This window comes from Melozone crissalis, unplaced genomic scaffold, assembly GCF_028551555.1.
Source record: "Melozone crissalis strain CALT ecotype California unplaced genomic scaffold, PUWL_Pcris_2 ptg000004l_1, whole genome shotgun sequence".
Classification (NCBI taxonomy): Eukaryota; Metazoa; Chordata; class Aves; order Passeriformes; family Passerellidae; genus Melozone; species Melozone crissalis.
Window position 1 is genome coordinate 15,000,404 of NW_026535782.1, and position 20,963 is coordinate 15,021,366.

Below are 20,963 nucleotides of genomic sequence, written 5' to 3' on the forward strand. Positions count from 1 at the left end.
AGCAACAGTCATCCCTTCCTTTGGAATTATGAGTGAGGCTTTTCTTATTGTGTTTATTGATCTAGAATAAACAGTTTTTATTCATAAATTATGTAGTAGCATTTATCTTGAACACTGATAAATAGACTGTCATAAATATCTTTCCTGGTAAAAGGATTTACATGGCTTCAATGTCAGAGAAAGACAGTTATGAAAAGTCAGGATATATTTGGAAGTTTTACCAAGGAAATAAAGAAGTTTTACCAAGGTAAGGATTACTTAACCTGGAGCTCTCAAATACATGGTAACAGGTACTTACACTGGGCTTGCCTTTTACATCTAAAATGTTGCATAAATGCTGAATTTCAGACAATCTCAACAAAAACTAATTTATACCATGGGATGAAGAGAAACCAGCTATTCCCATTAATGTGTATAGCAAAAGAATGCAGAGACAATACCTGCACAAAGCCACACATCATGTAGTCATCAAACAAAGGGAGGCTGGGGCGGTCCTCGCGATAAATTGTGATTCTGTAGCTGCTCACAATCTCAGGGCTGGGCTGCGAATCATCCGTTAAGAGAATGATGACTTTGTTCAGCCCAAGGCCAAGGGGGTAGTTAGCAATGCTGTATGACAAACAGGAAAGAAGTGCAATAAACACTAAAGAAACAAAGATTTACATTCTTTTATCTATGGCTGCTAAACTTTTCTTGCTCCTAGAGTCTGCTACTTCTAACATTTTCTTTTTCGTACAAAATACATGAGCTTAAATAAAAACAGTGCAAAATAGGATTTGTAACTATCTGAAGATCCTTCAAGAAGAAAAAATATTGAGAGTAAAATTTAGTGAAAACAGTGGCAGTGGCAAATATTCTGACATGAAATCTGTGAATGAAATCATTATGGACAATAACTCCTGGCAAGCCCAAATTTGTGATGACATCAGCAGGGAGACAAATGCAATCAGAAGTGTAGCTAGCTGCTGAAATTGTCCACTAGCCAAATGTGATGGATTCCCAGACAAGCTGCTCAGAGAGACAGACCAGAGCAAAGCTGAGCTGTGCTCTTCTTCCTTTAACAGGGAAATAAATGATGAAAGGCACAGAACTGCACATGCAGGGCTTTTACTTTTCAGTGTAAAGAACATCTTGCTATTCTTTTTCATTCTACAAGGAAGAAATCTTTAAGCTTTTCACATATATTCATGTTGACTTCATGTTAACTTCAGTTAACATCAAAACAGGAAAATATTGGGAGGAAGAATGTAATGACAATTAAATAATTTAATGATTTCATTTAAATTATTTAATTTCTCTGCCTTAGAAAAAAAATTCTGGAACATTATAACATATTTCCAAAATTAAGTTTTTGCACTCATATTTTGTTGCTCATACCTTGGCCCTTTCTTGTTGTCGAGGTGTACATGGCATTGACAGTTAGAGGGTTCTGCTCCTATCTTCACTGTCACCATGTCAAATGGCACTTCTGCATAGTATTCTCTGATCTTTGGGTTAAACTGAGGATTCAGGTCCAATTGTGGACTGGTGAAGATCTGTCTGATATGAGATAGGGTATCTTTATCTGTTCGAAGAAGATATCAAAGAAGAAAAAAAAGTGAACTGTATGAACATTTTGGAACAACATGCAACTTCTGGCAGATTGATACCATGTACAGTGGCAAGATATTTAATGCCTAATGATTTGAGACTCATAATCCTCCTGAAATGCTTTAATGGAGTTTGTAATAGCACTTGAGAGAAATCTGTAGGTCTTGGAGGAATTTTAAACATCCAGTGTTCAATCACAAAAGTCCTAGTCACAAAATTCAAAGCCTGGGTAAGCCTTTGAAAATGGAAGGATTAAGTCTGGGAGATCTGTCTCTAGTTAGTTAACTGAAACTTAAAGAAGAGGTAGGCCAAAATTCATAACCTGCTTAGGTACCAGGCTGTGTACAGGCTTTATGTACAAGTGTAATTTTCAATAAAAATCAAAATAAGTTAGACATACTCTTACTGCTCATAAGAACAAATCACATGGAGATATCAAGACCCACGGGGTCATTTGCAGTACAGCTGGAAGAATGTTTTATGAAAATTCCTATATCTACAAATTCCAGCTCCTTTTCTGTGTATGAAATCTCCACAATCAAATCCTATTTGCTCAAATGTGTCTTTTATTTCATAGTGTTTGCCAAATTACTCATGAGAATATTTGCTGGCAACCTACTTATGACAAATATTTTAATCCAGCCTATTGGATTCAGATTTACAGTATAACACATTCAAAACTGCTTTACACATATATTCATTAGTACATATTTTAAACTGGGTACTTCAGAAAATATTACAGATAGGAATTTCCTTTACTATAACAGCTGAAAAATCTTGTGGCTTAAAAGACTAAAAAATGATGCAAATATTTTTATTTCTACTTTGAAATTTCTGCCCCAAGAAACAAAACAGGGCAATTTGAGAACTCTCTTTCATGGATTAAAATTTAAGGGAAGATATTCCAATGAAAGAACAGAATTTGGGCTAGCTCTGTAGGGGAATAGAGACTTACACATTGACACAGAGAAGGTATTAAAAAACCCCCCTACAAATGAGAAAAAACATTTCTCTATATTCTATGTATGCCTTACTTAATAATGTTGTCTCACTGCTAGCTTAAAAATGAAGAGGAATTTCAAAGTAAAATTAATTGAGGTATTTTTAAAATAAAAGGATCCTGCAGTTAGAATGGTGATGCCACTCAGCCAGCCCAGGAGCACTTCTGGACTCTGGCACAACAATGGTTCCTGGAGAAGGCATGAGATCAGCAGCTGAGGGGACATGAGGCCCAATGGGTAGCAAAACCTTTCCACCATTTACAAATGTGCCCCTCAGATAATTTGAGAATGAGGAAGGCAGCAGAAAGCATTGCTACCACAAAAAAAAAAAAAAAAAAAAAAAAAAAAAAAAAAAAAAAAAAAAAAATTACATCTTTACAGATCTTTAAAAATACTTTAAATATTCTGACAAGCAGATATTTTAGAAAAACTCCTCATCTCTTAAGCAGCTCCTTAATACTCCATTTTTCAGCTGAAGACAAAGCTTTAAACAAAGCTGAATTAACTCCAGAAAATTTTAAAGGTTTTTCCACATGAACAAATGTATGCTGAGGTTATTGGAAAGAGGGGGGGCAAAAGTCTATTGAAGTGTGACAAGTGATCAATGAGTTCTGGAATACTCACATTAATATGCACATACAGCAAAGTTTACTTTTAGTTTTGAGGCTTATTTAACATAACAGCCCATTTATTGAGTTTGAATAAACATTCTTGGTACTTAAAATCCTTTTTTTCTCAGTAAAAGCCTACAAATACTCTATTCACTTAGAGATAATGTAGAGAAACCCAAGAAAATTTTTAAAGAATTTTTTTCCCCTCTGTGCTCTAGAAAGACATTTACTTACCATAACTGCATTGTCTTTCTCCAGTCTTACTGGAATAATGCAATGCTGAAAGATAAACAGAAATGGCTATTAATTTTCTGTTCTCACTCTGATTACAGTCCTATTGGAGAAGTAACCATCTTTTACTTTTAAAAGACACGCATTTTTTATTCTTTAAAGTGTGAGATCTTCACTTTAAGCTTGCAAATGCTGCTCATGGGCCCCACTTAGCAACTTACATAAGATAAGGAAGAAATTGGTCTTTTATATGTAGTAAACAAAGACTTTCCAGTGGAATGCAAGGCAATGTGATCTAAATCCACATTTAAATAATAGGAAATAATACAGATAGGAAAAACATACTATATAAATGATCTCACTCTGAACCCTTACCTTCATGATTCTTCCTGAAGTCAGAAGGAACATTCTGCTTAGGATTCATATTTTCTTGAGAAAGTTGCCTGTCAATTCAATAGCAGACATATTAATACATGAATGGAAGGAACACAAACAATGAAATATTTTGCAAAAAGCTTAGTTATGGTATCCCGGGGCGCACAGTATTTTAGTATTCTCCATGGAAAAATGAACATTCTGGCTTCATATTCCCAGCATTAGAGATATTACCTGAGTGAACATAACAGAAAACACACATTTCATAATACATGGCAGCACATCACATCAATAGAATAAAAAAGAAATATAGTTTCATTGCTGGGAAAAGGAACAGAGGATGTAGCCAAGGAGAAAATAAACCATGTCTCTTAACGGCTTCTATAATAGAGTTTTTTTGCATATACTTGAGATTAAATTTAGACTTTCCTCAAAAAGGATTAAATAAAAATGAAGGCATGTCTCCAGGCGATTATCTGTGCTGACATTAGGATGAATCCCTAAAATGGAACCTCTATGTGTTTTGCTTTGTTCGGAAATTCAAAACAAATCCTGTATCTGTGTGTGTGTGTGTGTGTGTGTGTGTGTGTGTGTGTGTGTGTGTGTGTGTAAAATCTCTGTGAAAAAAAAGGCAGAGTAATTTGCAACAAATAATCAACATGTCAGTGGTGCCCATACTGTGAACTCCGGAGGTTTTTTCTTTCAAGTAGATTTTTGGTAGCATGGCAGAAAAAAAGGGAGTAGTCTTCTCTTCAACCCTCTAGCTGATAAGATCTTTTTGGAGGTCCATTAGCATTTCTTGAAGCTTCCACTGGTTTTCCTCTGAGTGTTTCCTTTAGAAGTTCTCATAATGCAGCTTGTTCCTGGATACTGCAGCTCAGGTTTTGGAGGATACAAAGCCACTGTCTGTGCCAAGGAAGGGAGGTCACAATACTGTTCTGTGCAATCATCCATCACTGATGTTTCAACAGGAGCTTCTGAAAGCAGTATTGAGGTCCATCATGGAAAGGTAAACTGTCCAGTGATAAAAAAATGCCCAGTGATAAAACAAATTTCTGTATTAACTCAAGGAGATAAGAAAAGAAGCAGCTGGCAGACCTGTGTGTGCAGGAAAATGTAGTTCTAAGCTTGCAGTGTCTGGACAACCACCCTAAATCCATGCAAATTCATTACCTACTGCAAAGGAGACACTTAACAAACTCTTGGAGGGCTTGCTTTCCAAGTTGTAAGTAATTTGCACCCCTCTTTGTGCTTGTCAAGGAAGTAAAAGCTAACATCTGTCAAATACTGTTACATATAGGTAAAGCCTTATAAAATAAGGGCCTTGTTACCTTTGTAAATTCATGGCTCAGGCCTGCTACTTCAGCTAAGTAGAAGAGGACTATCCCAAAGTGACTCAGCGGAATTAGAAGTAGAAAAACAAGTTATATAACCATTACATGTTTACATCTTAGTGTTTGGTGGTTGGTTGGATTATGTTTGTTATGATTTAAAACTATGATAACTGATAAAGGCCTGGCTGCTTAAAAAGGCCTGGCTCTTGCAATAAAGCAGCACTCCTTTGCACCTGCCTGGGGACTCTGCGTTGCTTTGCTTTGTACATCTGGCACCTGAACAAAATAAACTTTTTCTCTCTGCTGTTCCTTTTTTGCTTGCCTGGTCCCAAAGCCTGTTTTACAGTGAAAGCAACGTCTTAACTCTATAAAATGACAGACTTTGATTTAGTCAGAGAACACCTCAGGAGTGCAGCAGGAGAGCCATCACAACTGCACGGCCCCTGCTCACAAAGGAACAGCATGACCTGTATGAATCTCAAATCTGTAGAGACTGCAATTAACTTCAGACAGCATTAGGAGACATATAATAACTATATCTGATTACAGCAGGGTAGCAAAATGTCATATTTGGAAATCCAATTAGAGAACGATACGCAGATTGCAACATGGCCAGCAGGTCTGGGGCAGTGATTGTCCCCCTGCACTCAGCACTGGTGAGGTCACACCTTGAATCTTACGTTCAGTTTTGGCTTCTCACTACATGAAAGATATTGAGGTGCTGGAGCAGGTCCAGATAAGGGTAATGAAGCTGCATTAGGAAGGGAGGGGGCTGCAGCACAAGCCTTATGAGGAGCAGCTCGGTGAGGTGAGGGTGTTCAGTCAGGAGAACAAGAGGCTCAGGGGAGACCTTATCGCTCTCTACAACTCCCTGAAACAAGGCTGTACCAGGTGGAGTCATTCTCTCACGTCATAAGTGATAGGATGAGGGGAACCTTTCCAATATTAATGACTCTGTGGTTCAATGATTTATCTCTGCTGCAGCCTGAGCTTTTTAATCATCAGCACCATGAAGCTTTCCTTTGTCCGAGCTCCTTGCAATCAGCAGAATGAGATATGATGCAGTTATGAAGCTCCTCCTAACAAAGAGGGCTTTGCAGACTCCTTTCCTTCACATGCTGTTAGTCAAGAAAGGACCTTGATCTGTTTGAGAGGCCCCATATTTACTTAGGTATCTTGGAGGTGTCAAGTACAGAGGTGCTCTTTCTTTGCCTACACACTCTGCAGTTAGCTCCAATGAAACTAATGTCTGTATGTCAGCACCCTTGGTGAGTGCATGCTCGCCACATGTACCTTGCAGAAGATTCCTAGCGTGTACATCCCAAACCATTAACTGTGAGCCTGCTCTTTAGGAATCTCTCTGATACAGCAAAAGATTGACAGTAGCAATAGGAATAGAGCTCTGATTGTCTATGCAATCAGACATAAACAATGAAGGACACGTATAAAAAGAATATTTCACAAAATTTAAATATAAAAAAAGAAAAACTAGTCACTTTAGGTGTCTCTGAAGGATATGTTACTTGTGAATGGTGCAACTTTTAACGGGTCATAAACTCAAGATTGAGACCGTATTTCAATATTCAGTAGAGTTATGAATTTTCTTTCCTTAGATGATGTTATGTAGTTCTCTCTTCAAAATAAGTTCTCTATTTTGTAGAGTGTTTGTTTGGCTTCAGTCACAGTTTCCATGAGGGCACTTGGGTCCTTAAATGAAATACCTTGTGCTGATCTTCAGAAGTGAAATAAAAAAATTCAGATGCAAGAGTGGGATTAATTTCCTGGCACTTAATCCAACTGTCTCTCTCGATTCCTCCTTCCTTCTGCCTCGCACTCCTCCCATTCTAGGTCAGTGATCTTAGACTTGCCTTCCTTTGTCATTGCCTTTTTTGTCCCATAGTACAAAACATGTTAATTTCTCAGACTTCCCAGGTAATTGACATGACCAAGTTAAATTCCAAAATAGTATTTTCAGCCCAAATTCAGTCTGAGGCCTGATGCTTCCAGTTTGAACTAAAAAAGGGCTTGCATGTGAGAAGCTAGAACCACTTCTCCAAATACATCAGCTGATTTCAAAAAACCATTTGCAGCTTTTTGACCTGCTTAGGCTTTTGTCTGTTTCAGATACAGAAGGGTTAGCTTTACTCACTCATCTGATTCTTCCATGCTATCTGACATAGCCAAATATACTTTCCATGACACCTCATTGCCCCTATTCCAAAAGGCAGCAGTTATGTGTCCTAGTCATATCAGAAGTATAAACTGCAAAGAGTTGAAAAAAGTCAATACAAAAAGGCAAATTTTTTTTTTCAGAGTACATGGTTAGGTGTAATATCTTTTACTAATACATCTGAGGTGGTCATTTTCAGCCAGACTGTAATTATTTCATTATTGAGATGAGTTTCTAGAGTTCTTCTTACTTCTCCTGTGGAAGGAATTCAGAGGGTTCACTAATACCATATAAGGTTTTAACACTAGTCATATAGATGAAATGATTTAAAGTATGTAGAGTAGGAAACATCTTTATATCCTGCCTTCATTCTATAGAGTCATGATCAGTGAATGAAGTAATTTTACAAGACCTCAGTCAGAAGTCACTACTTTTTCCATATATTTCTTGTCTGTGTGGACAGTCAGTTCTGCAATCACTAGATTTGAAAAACAGAAATACCAGTTTTCCACAGTCAGAGAAATAAGAACTGTTAAATAAATTGACTGAACAGCCTGGCCTTAACTGAAGAAATTCAGGGAAAGTGTTCTGATATACAAACTCATCAAAACTGGGGGGAAAAAAAGATTAATCAAGGCTCAAAGAGAATGCATACCTGAGTTATTTGGGGACTAAGTACAACTAAGCTCTTTCTTCCTTGCAATTAAGTATGATCACATGTATATCTGACACATGCATCACCCTCACATGCATGTAGCTAAGGAAGTGGAAGATTCTGATTTAGCAATGTCAAAGGACATGATTTTTTATACAGTGAATGAAGAGAAAGGTGTTATTAGCTTAGCCACTGCAGAAAAATAAAGAGCAAAGAAGCAGATTGGCCTATGCCCCAGAGAAAGGTCATGGTACTTCTACATATTTATACACATACAATAATGTTGAGCTTGAAGGAGAAAAAAGAGGCCAAGGGGCTTGCTCAAAGTGAGTGAGTGGCACAGCTTAGATTAGAACAGAAAGCTGCTAAAGGCTGGTATGCTTTGATATGCAAACCTAAATATTTCTGCAAAAGGGCAAGGGCTTATATATGAATGCAAGCAGCTGCATCTTTGAGTTACTTCTCACGGGGAGAGATCAGAGTGGTCAGCAGTAATAACAATAATTTAGCACTTACATGGAACTGTGTATATTTAAAACTCTAATAAATAGATACCTAGTACAGTGATAAAGTATAAGCTCCCCTTTACAGTAAAGCAAGCAAACATACAGATAATTATTGATTTGCTGAAATTTGCCCAATTCAGTGAGGAACAAAATTAAAACTTAAATCTTACAGATGCCTTATATACTCACTACAGCATTCTCCCAGCAAAATGCATGTACTAGTATCATTCACATATTCATCTTGAGACTCAGTGGAATGGAACATACACATTGTCTAATATGCCTCTGTTCCCAAGCCCTTGTCTGTATATCATAAATGTCAGTTGTCAGTATGGCATACATGTATATGATACACCATTAGCTAAGAGATAATGAAAACAGAAAGCACATTTTGAAAAATTTTATACTGTGATTACTCCTTCCTTCCTTCCTTCCTTCCTTCCTTCCTTCCTTCCTTCCTTCCTTCCTTCCTTCCTGCCTGACTTCCTGCCTGCCTTCCTGCCTTCCTGCCTTCCTCCCTCCCTCCCTCCCTCCCTTCTTTCCTTGTTCTGTCTTTCATTTCCTCTTTTCCTCCTCGGGAAAGTTAAAATTTCTTTGCAAAAGTTCAGTGGATCTAACCTTGTCATTACAACATTTTTTCCATCTTTTCACAAGGAGTTAAAATCATGTTCTCGGAGTATTATGCTTTCTGACCCTTCTGTTGGACAGAAAAGTTGGAGCCAATCAAAATTATTAATTATTTTGGAAAAATCTTCACCTGAAATTTTCTATTTTCTGTACAGTTTTGCTTCTAATTGGTGCATAAATTAAGGCAGTCTTAACCCTGGGAAATGCTCCTGATTTAGAGTTTACAGTTGTTTAGGAAAAGAAAATGTACCTAATTAATATTTCTTTTAAAATTTACTACAGTTTTAATTAATTTTCAATCCAGAGTCCTCCATATTAGATAGAGAAGCAAAACTTGTTCTACTTAGGAACCTAGCTACAGTTCTGACAGCAGAATGGCTGTCAGGGCCCTAAGTGGGATGATCAAACTTCATCTCAAGGGTTGCAAGTACACATACTTCTACTGAAGGATTAAGCTTTATGATGCTCACTGGAGATATTCCAATTATATAACTTAAGAAAATACCTTCAACATATATAATAGTTATCTTACCACTCTGAAAGATTTGTGTGTGCCTCTTTATTCAGGAACTGGAACTGTTGAAGAACACTGGACAGCAACCAGTGCACAGTCAGGACTGAACTAAGCCGCCTCATTGGGTCTAGCATTCGATAGAGGTCACGCAGCAGCATTTGGATCTTGGGTGCAGAAGAAGGGAAAAGCTGAGAAGAGATTTGAGACAACACAGTATGATATTTGTAGAATGCAAAGATATGAAAAATTATCAGAAGACAGTATATACAGCATAGAGTTGGTTATATATTAATGCTCTTTCCCACGTACGTAGAAAAGAACTGTCATGCCCAGCCTTGAAAGTCAGGATTAGCAGTATTGACATGGAAGTTGATCTCCTCTGCCTCTGAACTGGCCCTAAGGCTAGCTCAGTTGGTCAGAGAATGAAGCTAGGGTTACAGGTTCAATCTCTGTATTGGCCATTCACTTAAGAGTTGGACTTGATGATCCTTCTGAGTCCCTTCCAACACACATGATTCTATGAATTCCAGATCTGTTAGACTCAATGCTTCTTCAGAAAGTGTCATCAGTCTCCATCCCTAATGCTTATCCAGGAAGTCTCACAGAAATCCTGATGTCATACACACTTTCTGAACAACAGACTCAGTTGAAAATCCTTTATTTTCTGCATACTCAACATTTCCCTCATTACCTGTACCTACTCGCTGGCACTGATTATTTTTCCTCCATCTGTGTTCTTCTCCAAAAATGAACTCAAAGCACGAAGAGGAGGACATATTCCACCTGCTTTTTTTGCCACTTTTTCATCTATATCTACTCTTTGATAATGATCTCAGTATTGTACTTTCTCTAGTCCATCCACTCACTCCTGCCTTTGCTTCACTGTCATTCTATTTTCTTACCACCTCATTAGTCATTTACATGGTTCACCTATTTTTCCTTTCCTTCTATTTCCTGGTCTCCATTTCTGCTTTAGCTGTCCTTTTCAGTGGAAGCTCAGCTCAAATATTCTGTTCTATTTCTTTATTTTAAATTAAATTCAAATGATCCACCGAAGTAAAATCCATGTTACCTCTATCTTCTTGCTTCCCTGCCCATCCATCCTAATTACATATGCCAGAGACAGCAGAGAATGGTAATGAAGGAGGAATGTTAAGAGATTTACATAAAATATATATCCAATAAAACAAAACCCTGTTTATTTTACCAGCTCAAATTGTCCAAGACTCTTCAGCTCCTTTATGAAAGTAGTCATTGAATTTATCTCTTCCAAGGAGAAACACTGCTCAGCTTCTCTGTTGTCTGTTCCATCCTGGGAAGGAAAGGGCAGCATGTTCTGGTGAAATCACATGGAAAGCAATGTGCTTTCATTAGACCCCAATCCCTTCACTGATCATAGGAACAAGTCACAGCAGCTCTCCACAAGCCCTAACCTCAGCCAGCCAGCTCCTAGATAGCTCATCCCATTATTAAGTCTAGAATAAAGCAGACTGTGCCCTGGCTTTGTCTAGAAACAAACCCACAGAAACTCCTGGTCTCTGGAGCACGGGCTGTGTAATCATATCACTGCATGTCTGGATATCTGCACCTTTCTGCTTTATCCTGACATAAATTTAGAACCCATGACCCTGTTTTAGCCACATCTGTCCAAGAGGTGGAAGTTGCCTGGATAATTTAGTCCCTGTAAGTCTTTCAAGCAACAGACTCCTCAGAAAGGCATCCTTAAAAGTTCCTAGACTGAGAGAAATACTGTTGAAAGAGATGTCTGCTTGTCAGAAATGGTTTTCACTAGTGAAGTAAAATTTATGCAGATTCTATAAATGAAAAATAAATTCTGGAATTGGATCTTGCATTGAAAATAAGACACAAAGTTGTAGGAAAAAAAATGAATTCTGATGCTCATGGATTTCCATGCATGAGTTAACTAATTCTGGATGAAATTGTGAAAACACACAAATCTTTACATTAAAAAAAAGACCATTTTTAAAAAGAGTGGGAAAATTGATTTTTAAAGCTTTAAATATATCTTTCAATCACAGTATTTTTGAAAATGACATAATTTGAGACAGGAATTTTTACAAAAAAAATGAAATTGTTCAATATAATAACAGTTTTACTCCACAGCATACAATAAAAGATGGTTCTGATTAAATAAAACCATTTTATAAGCTGGCACCAACAATTTCAGAAGTACACAATTTAAAATTAAATATTTTCAAATAATAATACAAAAACATTGGAACGAACTACCTTGCTCACAGATGATTCATATATTTTTTGCAAAGCTTCTATGAAACTGGATGTTGAGGATTCATTAGATAAGAGAAATTTAAATGTATCTTCAAAAAGAAGTTCTTTGGAAATTTGGTCCTGAGTAGTAGATTCATTGTCAACTTGGAAGTCAAAGTTTTCATGCACCTGTTGGAAAAAAAATTATAAAAATGTACAGTTTAAATAAAAAGTCCAGTCTTCTCATAGCAATAAATACTACACTGGAACTTTTAAAAAGACATAATAACACAAACTGACAAGATTATAAAACAAGTGCTGTGCCACATCGTCTGTTCCAACCCCATACCGCAATGTTTGCTGCTCTCCAGTGGACAGAGTGCAGTATTGCGGACACGTGTGAACAGATTTCTTACCGTATTTGATTGGAAAATTGATTAAAAATATAAAATATCAGATTGTATGCTAATATAACTGATGAAAAACTCATGTGATAAGGATTACTACAGAACATCTGTTAGTACAGAAGAAAGTATAAGTTTTACAATATATAAACACAACAAATTCATTTTTTATGAGATATGACTAAAACATTAATAAACACAAATATAGAACCAATATGAACAGGTTGTGTGCATAATATAAATTACAAGGTATAATATTCAAAGTCAATGTTGCATTAATTATCAACAGCTATTTTCCAGAGACATTTGTTTTTTCAGAAGAAAACACTAAATCCTACTGATTTACTATAAACTTATGGGTAACGGATAATAGTCGAAACTTCTATGCAGGAAGGCAAATGCTATGTTTTATTTTTTAAGCTCTTCTGGGATAATTTTTTTACAGCCTGGTATACAATTATTGAGTTGTTATGACATATCACATTTCTTACACTAGCTAAATAAGTCTTCTTAGACTAATTAAAAATGTTGTCTTCATTGACTTTTTAAATTCTGCAAACTTCCTTCCTTTCATATGTGCTTTTTTCCTATGTGTTTAAAGGATTTTTTTTTCCTGAAGAATGCAGAGATTGACTGCATTGTTATTACGAGACACTTGAACAGATTTTAAGTGGGGATATATTAACTAATTTTTGTTAATATTTGTATATCATAAATATAAAGAAAATGTTACATACCTAGGCATATGCATATTCATGTGTATACATGAGGTAATGAGAACAGCTGGAAAGCAGTACAATAATTGCTTCAGGACAGGTTGTTCTGAGGCAGGAGTGGTACAAAAACTGGCACAGGTCTCATTTCCCTGGTTTAAGGGCCTTGTGGATCATCCAGGAAGAAGGCAGCACAGTGGAGGTCAAAGCAGGTAATGAAATGAAGAAGTACAATCCAATTTATGGAGAACTTTAATTCGTATTAAAAGCCAGTTGTGGTTTTTTAAGTTCCTCCATTCATCTTTGGTCTGTCACATTTAAAACCTAACTCCACTTTTATGCAGTGCTTCCTATGGATTTTGTTTCACTGATATTCATTTGGGGTAATAGCTAATCTTTTAATGTAAACTGAGAAGTTTGCACATTTTGATGGTCTGGGGAATTCCATCATGGGAACTCTGACTCTTAAAAACTGGTTTCTTCTACAGAAACTCTTCACAATCAGCCAAAATAATATTAAAGTGTTGGTACATTTCTTAGACGTTTGAGGGTACCTATCAAAGAGGTTTTTCTGCTGTGTTTTTGGTATAATTTTGTTGAGTGAAGCAGTAATTTGTGCAATTTTCTCACCTTTAGAACTACTGGGTGTATGGACATGCCAAATCCAATGTCAAAGGTAAGCATCTGAAAACATTGGCTGCATCTGAAATACAACATAAAAGGAGCCTGTTTCAGTCAGGGTAGGTACTGTTGGGAAATACAGAATCATAGAATAATTTAGGCTGGAAAAGACCTTTAAGATCATTGTTTCCAATCACAAACCTAGCACTACCAAGCCCACAATTAAACCATGTCCCTATAAACAGTAAAATTCAATACATACACAGGTCCAGAGAACACATGCAGGAAAACATACACACATAGGTCAAGAAACAACATGTGACACAGACTAAATAAATTTCTAAGAAGAGTCAGCAGCATTAAATACAGAAGGAATCAGATTATGAGGTGATGAAAATAGTGCTGTATATAAGTGGTTTTAATGTTTGACATAAAGGGAGGTGAATTATGTTGAAGGAAAAAATGCCTTTTGAAGAGAGTGAATGAGGTCCTGCAAAAGCTTTGAAGATATTTGGAGGGGAAGAGATGGTGAAACACTCCAGGCTCAGTTGAGCAAAGAGCTCTGCTGCAGCTATGGGGATGTTTGGAGGCATGAACCAGGAGTTATAAGCAAGTCTTGTGTTACATAAACAAGAGAGTCCATTTCATTGGTAAAAAAGGGATTTTGGACCACTGTCAAAATAGCTTCATCCCCATTACACTCCTCCTCTCTTTGCTACCCTCTCCACTCACAATGTAAGCTTTATTCCCAACTTGTGTAAGTCAAATAATCAGCTTTACATTACTGCTACTAAAACACCTGGTTCTCAAAATAGGCTTAAACACATAAATTTAATAAATAGCAACTTATTTAGTACTTATCATAAAAATGTCAGAGATGGGACATAACATACATAAAACAAATAATAGTTTTATTTAGTAAAAATATTACATAATTGAGGTTGATTTATGTGTAAGAATTATAACACTAATAGTAGTGATTACCCACAGAAACGTGACTGTTGGTGCCTATATTTCATAGCATACACTTTATAAAGTGTTTTACAGTGTCTCTTGTTCAGATTGCTTGCTAGAGCCAGCTCTGAACAATCTGGGCTACTCTAGCATTAAATACTTGACATATGACAGAATGCTCACTGAAAGGAAATACAGATTTATGTATGTTAGGACTAGCCCAATTGCAAGTGATTTCTGTTCATTTGTGCTGCCTGAAACACTTCATTAGGACAGCATCTGGTCCTAAGTATTCATCATAACCTTTTCACAAACTAGAAACACTGTGGATATTGAAGAGTTGTACTCCTTAAACACAGCATGTCCTTACTTTATAAAGAAGTATGAAATAGATGGGAATTTTTTATTTTAAGATACTTGTATCTTCTGCAATTTTTATTCTGTTCTAAGGAGCTATCTTGACACTGGCATTACAACGACTACTGCAAGTCACTTACTGATTGAAAGAATTTGGTCCTGAGGCAGATGATTTGCTGAAGACCTCAGTTATAAGTAGAAGTTTGTTTATAGCCTCCTTCATGTTGTTGAAGGCTTGTTGGGGAGAACTGTTTCTGAAGAATATCTCAAAAAACCTTTGCAGCTGTGAAAGAGAATACATGTATTTTTGAGCATTTACAGTGCTTAAAACCATAAATTAAAAGACTGATAGAAATAAAAATTGCCTTGTAATATCATCTTCAATTCTTATTCATTTGCACAATGAAGTGGAATGAAAAGCTCCACACAGCACATCTGTACGAATGGTTTTTAAAATATTGCTCAGAATCTATGCTTACCTTGATAAAACCTTTTGCTGTCACTGGTTATAGGCAAAAAAACCTCAAAACACCACTTGAATCTTCACCAGTGGGTAATAGCAAACTCAAAGTAAAAGCCTTCTCTTTTCCTAACATACTGTGCCAAGGGCTGTCCCACTGGACCTTGACTACACATCTTACCCCCAGTCAAGAAGCTTTAAACAGAGTATAGAAGAAAGATGCTGGGAAAATGATCAGCCACTGCAGCCCGTGTTTTGATCAAACTCTGCATATTCTGTGATTTTCAGACTCATGAATCCTCCCAATGGCATATTTACTGACCTGCTGTCAGTAAATGTAATATTTACGGACAGTCCTGTCCTCAGGTGCTTTCATCACTCATGCAAATTCACCCTGATCATCACTTCAGAAAGAGATTCAGGGAAACAACTGGAGCAGCACAGAGACCCAGTGAAGAGTGGGACATAGGCAGGTTTTGTAGTGTCAGAGTGCTTGGTGCTAAGAAAGGGGCTGCCTTTGAACCATATTTCCATTAGAGTTATCACTGGGCTGAGTGTACCCTCTGCCCAATCATCCAGGCATTTAACAAAGATGCTGAACAGGAACAGACCCAGTAAGGACCTCTGCATACAATGCTAGTTCCTGGTGATGTGCTATGATGTGCTGACACCAGAACTTAGAGCATTCTTCTCTATACCCTAGTCCACAGTATTTTCTAGAAGGTTTTGGAATCTTCCCTTCTGAGCATAAATACTTCCAAGCACACGGGTCTGCACTGACACAGATGAATGGCTTTTGGTTTCTTCAGGTAGCATATTGTAGTTAAATGTAATAGGCACTTTTCAATTTCCTTTTTAAAAATACTGTAACATTGCTTACAGCCAGCCATGGGAGATTGATGCAGCTAACATTGATCCTCCTTTGCTTTTGCTCTCTTTGGTTTCACTAACTCCATCCAGTTGTGCTGGTAAATAATTGAAGGGTAGGAATTTGGTCTGTTTGCCTTCCTGTTCTTATCACCTCTGTTTTTATTTCAACAAGTGATTGCCTTTCCAAGTTTTATTGACTAAAAGAATGGTGACCCATGCACAGATCTGTGCTGAAGGTATATAGTGCCTGTGACTTTATTTTGTCTTTTCAGTAAAGCTATTTGAAATGCCAGTAGGGAAAAAATGACAACAACATACATGCCTGAACTTATAAAATTAAACTTGTGACTGCAGGAAGTGGTGCAGCAAAGGTTGCATGTATAGCCTCAACTCTGTTTTTTTTATATTTGCTTGATGCTGATATCTTGAATTAAATCACACTGTATTTCTACACTGTAGAATGTTTTTCATGTCTACTGCAGTTCCATGAGCCTATGGGGCAAAGGAGCCTCAGATGCATTATTTAGAGATTATACACCTCCTCACATCACAGTCTATTTCATCTCCAAAACAGGCTGAGAAGGAGTCCTTTTTTTCCCAAAGCCTAAGACCACCAAAGCTGTGTTTCTCCCACAGAGTGGTACAAAGATTAAGAACAAGAAGCTCCACATTTTTCAGATCAGTTCTGATTCAGATTCATCTCCAAGGGAAATTGTTCCACTTTAGTTCCTTGTTCAGGACAAAACCAGTTAATTAAACTGTTCATGTGAATAAAGAAAAAATGAAGGCTCATCTCACCAAGGTGGTTAGTTCCTTGATCAGGACAAACACAGTTAATTAAACTGTTCATGTTAAATAAGTTTAAAAATTAAAATGAAGGCCCACCTCATCAAGGTGGCTCTTCAGCTGAATTTTGCAATTATTTCCAGCACCTCTGCCAGATTCTGAACACAACTTACATTCCCACTACTGTGGCTTGCACAGAGTAACTAACTTCCTAAATCCACAGTGGGTATTGAAGGATTAAGTAAGATGTGCTATTGTGCTGCACATGGAGCATAAGGAGCTGAAGAGTTTAATAGAGAGATGGGGATTAGTGGAAGGAAGAGCAAGAGCACCATTAGCTCATCTCCTCTCTCACCATCAATCAATTTCCAAGTACATAAACACAAAGGATACGTAATGCATACATTTCTAGTAACAATTGATGAAGACAGGTTGGCTTGCCCTACTGGTACTCAGAGCATCCTGATGGCTATTATTAGTCAACTGTTGCCATCAAAACAGGCATTAAAATAAAACTGGCATCTCCAAGAAACTGCATTTTAGTTACAGCTCTCCCTAGCCAGCCTAGAAAAGAAACATTGCTCAACAGGTTCTCATTAGAGGATATCAGGTTTTAAGCCAATATTTATTCTAAGCCAATGGCTGAAAATAAATATTTAGTCAGCCTGGTTCAGGACCAATAGAGATGAGATGAATACTTCAGGTTAAATTCCAATTCATTAAAAAAATCCTATTTAAACAAGTTCAGATTAGATTTGACTTCAACAGATTCCACATGATTTACAGCAACAGATAGGAAAAATTTAAAGTGTATGGATTAAGGCTGATAATGTGTGAAAATCTGCAGCAACCCCAGGTTCTTCTGAGTGAATAAAAGTATATCAATATCTGTGTTCAATTGATACACTGATCTGTGCAAAATACTGAAGAGCTGAAGGTTTCTTCAAGTGATCACCACTGATGCTGATCCTCTGCCTTTCAGAGGAAACAGACTGCCTGTCCAGCAAAATGCACCCTCACCGTTGACAGAGTGTGATTAACAGAAGCCTCGAACAATTTAAAGAGGACAGAGTAGGAAATACTGCTGGCAATTACAGGAACCTATTCTGGGAGAAAGCTGACCTCTGGCTGGCCAATTTTTAAGCAGAGGAATAGGGTTTAAATTTTAATTGGCTGTAAGACTAAATGCAGACATGCATATTTTTTAATACAATGACACCATTATATACAAAACTGCAAGATTTCTCAGAAGCTGAAGGTGTTCACCCAAATGCTGGACTCCTACAGGTGGAGGTATGTTCCAAATACTTATGTAATGCCTTACAGAAGTGTGCAAATGCAGTCAAGTTACATGGATCAAGTATACATTTTCTGTAAAGGCAGAATGAACAAGAAATACTCTTCAGATTAATTTAAACTCATTGACCTTTCACTGCCCAATAAATTCTTGCTTTAGGAAAAGCCACTGGGGGAGAAAAAAGGCCAACTCAATATTAATTTTATGATGCTTTTTCTTTTACCCATTTTGACATCTAGTTTTTAAAATCTGCAGTCATTAAAAGTAGCCTTATAATCTCAATGACAGAGATCCCTCTGGCTCCTCAAAAATACACTGAATCATCAGGTAAAGGTCCGACGCATTGAAAAAATGCAATTTAATTGACAAAGGAATTCTGATTTGCAGACTTCATGAATAGAGCCATGGAGCCTGAAGAGTGAAAGAGTGTGGCACTCACTGGATGAAAGTTATGATGACTGTAGTAATTCCCTCAAGAAGATTTTCCTCTGGCAATTTTTCTGCAAATTAATTTCTCAGGAGAGCTGCTGGGGCAGCCTGGGGCAGTTACCTGAATGGTCATCTGAGGATTGCCTCGAGAAAGAGTATAAAACTAAACTGTAGTGATCTTTCTGAGATTGCCTTCTAGCTCAATCCTAAACAATCTTACCTCCTGATGAAACAAACAAGAAAGATTTTCCTTAACTAATATTGGGAATGGCCATAAAATCAAACTTAGAATACCCTCCTTTACTGACTGCACTGCTTAGCTCTCTGCTGATTGTTACAGGTGTTCAGAGACACAGCTCACATGAAGAAAATTCTCTCAAGTGCCAATATTGCAGAGGAATCCCACACTACAAGACTGCACAGCTTATGTCTATGTACAAGCTACATGTCTAAGTTCCCTTTACACCTCACTGCAGCACACAGATGCTTGAAGAGCATAATTTATGCCATCCTAAAGTAGATGTCTCAAAACAGTGACATTAATTGCAATCTGAAACTGCTTGGTTCCCCTGGAGAATCTAAGTGAGACACTGATGACAGACAGGAGATCTATCACTGGAGTGCTCACACAGCCTTCCCATGGACACCACCACCTGTGTACCTGGTGTATGCAGAACTGTCTGGGATGATGTTTGACCAAACTTAAAAATGATACAGAGGAATGCGACCATCAACAAGGTTAAACTGTAACCAGGAAATTACAAAGTGACTTTTGGAACAAAGTAGTCAGCTTGGAAAATAACAGAAAAGGAGCAGGAAAATTTGCAGCAGCAGAAAGTGGAGGAGTGGAGAAAGCAGTGGTGGAGCAAGCAGCAGCCAAAACCTGGTCAGGCACTGCCACAAATCAGCCTGCTGGCACCACAGCTTCTGCCCAGACTTCAGGGAATACTGGGATGTAAGGATGGGCACGGGTCCTGTGTGGGTACATGTGAAATGGGCACTCACAGAGCAGGGCCCCCACTTCTACAAGCAGAAAGAAGGGAGAGCAGGACTGTGTCTAACCTGTGTTGCCTGTGAGATAGAGGCTGGATAAACATGGGTGAATGAGCAGATGCCACCAGAGCATCAGAGAGCATTTACAGAAGGATGTTTAGAAATGTGCAAGGTTCAATGAAGTGTTTTAAGTGCCTGGTATAATGATTTATCTCTTCTGTTACTGAAACTGATAGAAGGTATATTATAATTAGTGGCTGCCAGTTGATTGTACATCATCAGTTAGAAACTTCTGGATTTGGTTAGACAGTGTGAACTCCTACATTTTTTCCTGTAACAGTAACTCCCCTTTGGGGGCATGTATGAGCTCTGAACCTACCTCAGAGGCATAGAGGTAGAAGAAAAGAGACCACTACTGAGTAATTCAATGCAATTTTGAGGTTTACATTTTAGCATTTAGAACATCCTACTTTACAGTATTCATGTGAATCGATTTTGAAAGACCATACTGGTTCCTAGTAGTAGCCTTCAAAATGACATGGCAGACAAAGTTATCAGGGTAACAGTTGAAATTAAGGTTTATGTCTGAGGAGTGAAAGCATGACCTCTGGTTTCCAGAAATTACTCTTTTTGAAGTAGCAAAGGGCATACTCTCCAGATTGTTCTGCTGTGCACTGGAGCTGTTGCACTCCCTCTGATCAGCTGGATCTTCAGGCTATCAAGGTCTTACAGTAGTTGCCCCTTCTTGAAAATGCTTGAATAAATTCAATAAATTGCTAAAACCTTTCAACATATACTCTATTGTCTCAGTTCACTTTTGTACATTCATTCTTTTTACTGAGTCTATCTTTGGTGAAATTTCTTCACCAGGTCCAAATAGTTTGGGGCGTATGTAGTTGTTCATAGGTATAAAAATACTGGTTTACACAAAACCAAGAATCTCCTTGATTATATGTACGGAAGCATCTAGACATTTGAGATGTCTGCAAGAATAAAAACTAATTCCACACAGAAGGCCAAGAAGAAGCATACTTAGTAATGAGGCAATTTAATATATTTTCTGCTAGCACAGGTGGACCTTTCTGCTGAGCAGAGCGTATAAAAATAGTCAAAGGCCATGGAATGGGAGAAAAATGTACCCATGAATCAGGTACCAATGCTTCCAGAATAAAACACAGAGAAAACAGTTCAGTAATTTATCATAAGTTTATTGCATTAGCTTCAGGTAGATCTGTT

The 20,963-nt window shown here is 37.4% G+C and overlaps 1 protein-coding gene across 1 annotated transcript in view; it reads right to left on the minus strand.

Annotated features, from left to right (window-relative positions):
* The window catches only part of CPED1 (cadherin like and PC-esterase domain containing 1), a 140,545-nt gene that overhangs the window by 66,953 nt on the left and 52,629 nt on the right, over positions 1 to 20,963 (minus strand). Inside the window, exons 7-15 of the mRNA XM_054277823.1 lie at positions 15,033 to 15,175; positions 13,591 to 13,663; positions 11,865 to 12,032; positions 10,822 to 10,926; positions 9,633 to 9,802; positions 3,809 to 3,876; positions 3,437 to 3,481; positions 1,378 to 1,564; positions 441 to 609 (exon numbers count right to left, since the gene is read on the minus strand). Coding sequence (XP_054133798.1) covers positions 441 to 609; positions 1,378 to 1,564; positions 3,437 to 3,481; positions 3,809 to 3,876; positions 9,633 to 9,802; positions 10,822 to 10,926; positions 11,865 to 12,032; positions 13,591 to 13,663; positions 15,033 to 15,175 — 1,128 coding nt within the window. The remainder of the gene's footprint in view (positions 1 to 440; positions 610 to 1,377; positions 1,565 to 3,436; positions 3,482 to 3,808; positions 3,877 to 9,632; positions 9,803 to 10,821; positions 10,927 to 11,864; positions 12,033 to 13,590; positions 13,664 to 15,032; positions 15,176 to 20,963) is intronic.